This window comes from Sphaeramia orbicularis, chromosome 5 (genome assembly GCF_902148855.1).
Source record: "Sphaeramia orbicularis chromosome 5, fSphaOr1.1, whole genome shotgun sequence".
NCBI lineage: Eukaryota > Metazoa > Chordata > Actinopteri > Kurtiformes > Apogonidae > Sphaeramia > Sphaeramia orbicularis.
This window is the reverse complement of record NC_043961.1, coordinates 13,859,428-13,867,630: the sequence shown is the minus strand read 5'-3', so window position 1 is coordinate 13,867,630 and position 8,203 is coordinate 13,859,428. Positions and strand designations below refer to the sequence as shown.

Sequence of the window (8,203 nt, the reverse complement as noted above, 5' to 3'; positions counted from 1 at the left end):
GCACAGTAGGCCAAAAAGTAAGGGCATCCTCATTTTTTATATAAATTGAGATAAAATCCGCCTTCTGGATCAGATCCGGATCAGCCTTTGAAATGTGATAGAGGACCCCATTGTCAATTCCTGAGTTAAATTTCATGAGTTTTGGTCAATAATTAAGCGAGATATTGGGAAACGAAAATTTTGGCCCCATTTACCACAATGTTAACGAAAATTTCAAAGTGATCCAGAATCCAGGATTTCTTCCAGATCACCCCCAAAAGTTAATCATTTCTTCCTTATCCCATTTCCAACAAACCCTGAAAATTTCATCAAAATCTGTCCATAACTTTTTGAGTTATGTTGCACACTAACGGACAGACAAACAGACAAACAAACAAACCCTGGCAAAAACATAACCTCCTTGGCGGAGGTAAAAATCTGCCAATGGAACAAGTGAAAATTTTCTTTCTAAGATTTCTTGAAATAAGATTTTTGAGATCTATTGTCTCGAAATAAGTTCTTACATCTCACTGAAAAGTTACTCTGTAGGTGATTATGTCTTATTTTAAGTGTGATGAAATATTTTAAGTTTTGCAGTGTACAGTCTTACAGGAGTCTCATGTCGTCATGTTTTTGAAGGTTCATGCTAGGGGTGTCAGACATGCAGCCCACAGACCAAAACCGGTCCACCAGAGGTTCCAATCTGGCCCATGGGATGAATTCACAAAGTGCAAAAATTACACTGAAGATATTAACAATCAAGAGTGTTATAAATAATGACTCTAAATTTTCTTCTTGATTTAATGTGAAAAAAAGACATTATGCTTATAAATAATGACAACCCCGAGTTTTTCTCTGCAAAAAATAACATTAACTTATGAAAATATTTACATTAACAAACTATCCTTTAACAAATAAAATGTGAATAAGAAATATGAACAACCTGAAATGTCTAACAAATTTTTTTGTTTTATTTTAACAATATTCTGCATGTTAATAAATGTTTTGTGTCTTTGCAGATCTGATCTGTAATACACATGTATAAATGATAAGGTGAGGTGTAATATTGTTAAAATTGCAGTTACTTTTCTTAAGAAATTTCAGTTTTTTCCAGATTATTCGCATCTTTTTTGTTTGGATAGTGTGTAAATGTTAATATTTTCATAATTTAATGTTATTTTTTTGCGATACAACAAAGAAAAGAATTTGGAATTGCCATATTATAGGCTATTATGTTATTATTGTACTGGTCCAACCCAGTTCAGATCAAACTGGGCTGGATGTGGAACCTGAACTAAAATGGCTTTGACATCCCTGGTTCATGCTGCACCTTATTCGCCATTTCAAGCTACAAAAGCAGAAAAGAAAAAGACCACCAGATTTTAAAGATTCACACCTTTGTTCTGTAGCCCCCGGCTCTCCTTGCAAATACGAGGTAAAAATAGATGACCTGATGCCGCTTGACACAGCTGTGGTAAAGTGAAGCCACTTGGCAGAATCAGGACAGCCATTGGTAATTTGAGCTGTCCATCAGGTGTTTAACCCTCTACCGTGACCGGGTAGATGTTCAGCCTGACAACAGAGTCCAGACAAGGAGGTGGAAGTCCTATTTCCTCTCAGACTAATTGACCCTTCGCTAAGTCCTGCCCCCATGGTTACAGTTGCTAGGCCTGGCAAGCTTTCTCTTGTGGTTCATTCCCGCTGGCACGTAAACACGGATTTCTCACCGTCTTGACGATTCATAGACAGAACAGATGTACATAGGAACAATGTTCTTGCATCACAGGTTAAGTCAATGTGTTGTTTTATTTAAGCTAGCTTTCAGTTATGACTCCCTGTAGTCTGGGGCGTTGATAAGGGGGGGGGTAAACATGACAAATTTATGGGGCCCAGTAGTTGAGGGGGGGCCCATAGAGCGGTGGAGGGGGCACAATGGATATAGAAGTTATTGAAATTTTGTGTAAGATCCGCTGCATAAGAGAGGTGTTCAAGTCAGGAGGAGAACATTGAAACAATGTTAAGTTTTGTTTTTGTTTTCACAGTATCATCAGTGACGCTGTTTATGGATTGCACCCCCACGTACCACCCCCCCACCTCCCCGGTCCCACAGAATGAGAGAATAGTCCATTTCTTTAGGGTCCAGAATGATTATGCTTTCATGGGGCCCATAATTGGTAGCAGCGCCCCTGCCTATAGTTTTCGGTATCTGATATGTTTTAGCCCGTTGCTAAATGCTATGTTTTCCACCTGTTTATAGCACATTAGGATATTGTTCCCACATTGTTGGTTTAGCCTCAAGTGGTACATAACTACCTAATGCTGCGTTTCCACTACGTGGAACCAGCTTGGCTCGGCTCGGCTCGATATTCCTGGAGACCGTTTCCATTACAAGATACTACTGACTTTACAGTACCTGGACGTCATAGCAATGCGGCGCGTTATTTCCGTGTTGTCTGTTCAGAGAGTTGCTGATAAACTCGCTCGTTGTGTGTTGTCTCATCTGAATTTTTACGTTGGCCACTAAAGACTGAACCTCCTCAACCGACCATGGTGTAGTTTTGGGCTGTTATCATGTGGATTAATGTACCACTATATTTACTGTCTACTTCTGCATCTGTTTTTTGTAAAACGGCGGGTCATAGAGAAAACTGTCTGACCAATCAGTGGTCTGCAGTGTTTACACGTCACGTTTTAGTATCTGGTCCCAAGTCCTGGAACCTCGGCGGAGGTGGTACCAAAAAATTAGTACTGGGTACCAGATTCCAGGTCCTTTTTTGTAATGGAAACGCAAAAAGCTGAGTCGAGTCGGGCCGATACCACGCAGTGGAAAAAGGGTATTAGTCAATGTTGAAACATTAGTAACTTTTAATCAATATTCTGCTATGGCAGCGGTGACCAACCCTGGTCCTGAAGAGCTACTATTTTCTTGCCAGTCTTATGGTTTTTAGGCATTTTCCTCCTTTGTGCTATAATTTATAACTTATTTCAAAGCTTTAGATATCTCCAGGAGGTATTTTTGATTACCGACTTTACAGAGCTCTTTACAGTGCGTCCATATTGGTTCTGCCGCACTCAGAAGTTCTGTGTCATTCATTTTTAAAATGAACCAAATAAATGATTTCAAATCCAGACTCATGATCCAACCCCATCTTGTCAGCTTGTTTGTATCTCCGGTGACTGTATCTTTTAATTGGAGAAAGAGGCAAAGCGGACAATCCAAACTGTGGACTAGCAGGGTCTTCTCAGACGGCATTATTACTGGTCTGTCTGTTCTGTTTTAAAAAATATGCCAAGTAAGGTAATATTCAGAACATTAAAAAGCCAGATTTTCTTTTTAAGCGAACTGAAGTCCTGACCAGTATAGAGTTATGAGAGATTGTAGGTCTACTCACATTTGTATTTAATGTCCATTATTTATCCTTCACCTTGAACAAAGACTTCCAAATCCACGTTGGTCACTATTAGTCTCGATGCCAGGTGAAGTTTGTGCTGTGTCCCAATGATTACGCATCAGCTCCTCCTGAAGATTCTCCCATTCTTTGGTCTTGACATTAATTCCCATCTTTCTGAGGACCGGGGCTGCCTCCATGAGGGTCGTGAAGGTTTTGACACCAGAATCCAGGAAAATCTTCAGTGACTGGGCTTTCACCTTCTTCTCCTGCAACTGTTTTATCACCTCCCGCACCTGCTTACGCTTCGTCTGCGCATCTGCAGTGTAGTCCTGGTCAAAAAAGATCGCTGGTCTCGAAATGTCACCTCGCTCTTTTTCCAAGCTAGTTGGGTAATCTTGTGTTTTGTCTGTAGTCGGAGAATCTGACTATTATAGACCTCGGGGGCTGGAGTTTTTAGGTTTCATATTCAGTGAGCGGTGCACCTTCTTCACACATAAGTCCAAGTCCTCTGGTAAATCAAGAAAGGACTGCACCAGTTTGTCTTTATAGTCCATTATATTGTCCTTCTTTTCCCCCTCTTTTACTCCAAAAATGTATAACATTTCTCCTTGCTCTGGACTCAAGATCCTCACACCGGACCATCAGCTTAACTTCTCCGTGAAGCAGGTAGTGGATAGCTTTCTCATATCGGATCGATTTTGTCCTTCGTGTCACTCACTCTATCCTCAACTTCGGGAGTCTGTTGATTTAGCTTGTTTGTGTGCTCCAGCATGTCATACAGGGTAGATTCAGCTCTACATAGTGAAGCCTCCAAGTCCTCCTTCTGTAGGTCCTTAAGTTCAACAAGCATGTTAGTATTTAAGTGCATTTGGATACAGATTCAAACAGTTTACATCGTCACTAAGTTTAGTGATTCCAGTAAATCGGAGAAAATCTGTACATTTGATGAACTTCTTACTCAGTGTCGACAGGAGTGATGATCAGAGGAGCAGAGTTTTTACCGCCATCACACGTACGTGGACTGAAGAATGGGAGGAGTTTATCATTGAAGCAGCAGCCAGTGAAGGAGTAGATGAGAACTGAAGAACCTACGTCATAAAAGGAGACCAGACCCTCCTCATAATCCACAAACACCCCCACCTTCTGAGGACCAGACTTCACAGACAGACGGACAAGAGGATCAGCACAAGCTATGTACAGATTTCCATTTGTCAAACAGATGGTCCAGTATCCGCTCTGAGGTCTCAGTGTCAACCTTCCTTTCCTGTTGATGGACTTTCTGACCACTCCTAAATACCATTGAGTCTTTCCTTTGACCTGGACCTCGTAGTAGAACCTGCCTGAAGAGAAACTCTGCTTCGCTAAGATGCAAGGCCAAAAAGAGAATCTCTGTGGTTTGTCTGGGAGGTTCTTCCATTTATCCCTATAATGAACCTGTTTTCCATCATCAGACAGGATGAGACCAGGATGTGCTGTATCTGGATCCAGAGTCAGATCCACCTCATACTGTTGGACTCTCTTCAGCTCAGCTTCAACCACCGTCTTCATGTCTTCTGTGAGTTTATTCTCCAGCTGAGACACAGCTCTCACCACAGTCCCCTCATATGATGGTGGACGGATGCTGACCTTTGTCCAGGTCCTCATGGATGGAGCAGCTTTGACACATGTGAATCTCTGGACAAAGTGGAAGTGGTCTTTAGAGTCTAAGAGTTGCTCCACCTCAGTGCTTCTCTTCTTCAGCTCACAGATTTCCTGTTTCAGCTCTTTGACGAAGCCTTCAGCCTGTTTCTCGGTGGTCCTTTGCTTTTCTTGGATCTTCTCTTTGAACTGGTTCAGACTTCTCTGAACAGAGTCTATCAGAGCAGTGAAGACCTCAACACCTTCTGCAGTCTCTCTGTCTGCAGCGTTGTTACTGAGCTCCACTGACCGTTGGATCTCCTGAATCTTCAGTTGTCTCTCCTGGATCATCTGATGAATTTTAGCCTCTGTCTTCTTCAGCTCTGCCTTCTGTTCTTCATGTTCATCTTTCAGAGGAACAAACTCATGGTTCTTGTGGTCTAAAACAGGACAGAGCACACAGATACATGTGTGGTCGGTTTTACAGAACAGCTCCAGAGGTTTATCATGTTTCCTACACATCCTGTCTTCCAGGTTCTCCACAGGGGGGATCAGCTGATGTCTTTTCAGTCCTGGAACTATCAGATGAGGTTCCAGATGAGTCCGACAGTAGGAGATCAGACACACCAGGCAGGACTTCTGGGCCTTCAGTTTGGTTTCAGTGCAGACGTCACAGGGAACTTCTCCTGGTTTAGCAGCTTGTTGGTCTGAGCTGTAGATGTTTGGTTCATGTTGAACTTCAAGTCTGAACTGAGCCACCATCTCTTTGATGAAAGTGTTGATCTTCAGCTGAGGTTTTATGTAGAATTCCTCGTTACACATGGGACACTTATATGGGACATTAACCCTCCAGTGTTCAGAGATGCAGGTTTTGCAGAAGTTGTGTCCACATGGTGTGCTGACTGGATCAGTGAAGACATCCAGACAGATGGAACACAGGAACTGATCTTCAGATCGGACACAACTGGCAGCAGCCATATCTATGGACCACAAGAACAGATATAACACTGAAATATTTTAATTATATAATCAGTGTTTATCATCATGTGATCATTTACAATAAGCAGACTCATAAACGTCCGGTAACACTTTACTTGAAGGTCTAGTTTTTAATGCATTAAGCACACATTCATAAGACAGTATAACACATTTATAATGCATTATAAAAGTCATTACAACAGTTTATGATCATGTAAAACAACTTATACCAAGGTTAATAAAGTATTATAAGTGTAGGCATAAAGTATTATAAATTCAGCTTTCATAGTGTTTTATACATTCATATCAAAGTGACAACAGTGTGAGTAAAGTGTAAGTCAAAAATTATACATCCAAGTGTTCTTACTAATTCTTTATTTTGCAAAAACAGAACATTAAAAGAACAGAGACAGTACATAGAAGTGTTACATGTTGCTTTGTACATAAATAAAAAATTATGTGGCAGCTCTAAATCTTTAATTCAAACACATATTTTTTTTTTTTTTTTTTTTTTTTTTTTTTAATATGAAATCCCTAAAATAGATGGGTATAGGGACCAGTGATAAAACCTAATAGAAGTTCCCCACCTAAAAAACTAAATTCCTTCACACTGCTTTGGTATGGATGTATAAAACATATGAAAGCTGAATTTATAATGCATTAGACCTACACTTATAATACTTTATTAACCTTGGTATAAGTTGTTGTACATGATCATAAACTGTTGTAATGACTTTTATAATGTATTATAAATGCATTATAATGTCTTATGAACGTGCGCTTAATGCATTATAAACTAGACCTTCAAGTAAAGTGTTACCAAACGTGCTTTATGGTCTTCAGATAAGTGTGACTGGTCAGTCACATGACTCTACAGCTGTGATAAAAATCCATGACATCAGTCCAATAGTTTAACTTTGAAATGTTCAGGAAGTTCATTAAAGTGTAACTGTAGAAAATGTTAGTGGTAACCATGGGCGTCATTAGACCAGAGCATTGGGGGCTTAAGCCCTGAATGTTTTGGCAGTAGCCCCGGACCTCTGAGGTTTTTTGTGTTGTTTTTAAATAAACATATGAGTAAATACATGTCCCCTTCATCATCGGTGCCTGCAGCTGTAAGGCCAGGGTACTGAGTAAAGTCTGAGAGAGAGAGAGAGAGAGAGAGAGAGAGAGAGAGAGAGAGAGAGGTACTCACATGGTAGTCACGGAACACCCCCACCCCCCAGTCACAAATTAGTTTTTTAAGCCCTGGATGTTTTCAAGTCTTAATGATGCCCATGGTGGTAACAAAAGCAGGAAGAGACGTAGAACCAAAGTCCAGACCATCTAAAGGACATGGACTGTAATTACATAGTAATAATATAATAATAAACCTATGTAAATACTGTTGGTTTATCCATGTGGTTCAGTGACAGGTGTGATGTTCGTAGGAACATGTGTTTTACTTTGAAGTCCAACTGCATATACTGGAAGTGGATGTGTTATGAGTTACAGTTGACGTTAGGAGAAGCTCATTGGGAAGTTTCCACTGGAAAGCAGTGAATAAAGAAACACTGAGTCTACTGAACAACTCTGGTGATTTTCTGCAGTGATTAGGACAAGCAGACATGACAACAGGAACCATTTCAGGAGAGATGTGTGAAATGAATAGAGTTCTGTTAGTGTGTTTGGAGTTGAAGTATGAAGTTGGACTCACTGCTGTTTGTAGAGACTCTGCTGAGACTGGAAACAGATCTGATGAAGTGGGTTTAAGGTTTGTTCAACAGTTCCACAAACACGTCTGCAGCTCCGCTTACACTGGGAACAACTTTCACTTTCATTTCTGGGAAATGATCCCTGCCCTTAGGCCGTAAGGTGAACGCCGTATCGTTTCATCCCGTTCCGACATATGGGGCACTACAATCGTTTTACTCATTTACAAAGATAGATTGTTCCTGAGGTAAATGTCAAAAGTTCTCCATTTGCAATCCTGCAGTTTTTTTTTTTTTTTAAATCAGTGTTTGAAGTTGGTACTACTTAACTTTATTCGCGCAGTGCTATTGTTATCATGCGTGCTGCGGTTTGAGTCACGTGTAACCTGCTGGTCCAATCAGAAAGCGCAAAACATCCAAGATCGCTGCGACCAGGAAGCGAGCTTCCTGTAGTTCGGAGGAGGAAAATGAAACGAAAAGTGTTAAAAAGCCAGCAAAAATATGGAATATGCACCTCATATGCATAAAAAAAGAAAAAATACAGGA

The 8,203-nt window shown here is 40.6% G+C and overlaps 1 protein-coding gene across 1 annotated transcript; it reads right to left on the bottom strand.

Moving 5' to 3' along the window:
- Positions 1-4,313: 4,313 nt before the first annotated feature.
- LOC115419789 (E3 ubiquitin-protein ligase TRIM39-like) lies at positions 4,314-7,747 on the bottom strand. Its single transcript, XM_030134811.1, has 2 exons — positions 7,663-7,747; positions 4,314-5,968 (listed from the first exon to the last, which is right to left on the bottom strand). The coding sequence occupies exon 2, from the start codon at positions 5,964-5,966 to the stop codon at positions 4,326-4,328; it is 1,641 nt and encodes a 546-aa protein (XP_029990671.1). The 5' UTR covers positions 5,967-5,968; positions 7,663-7,747; the 3' UTR covers positions 4,314-4,325.
- Between the last annotated feature and the right edge of the window lie 456 nt (positions 7,748-8,203).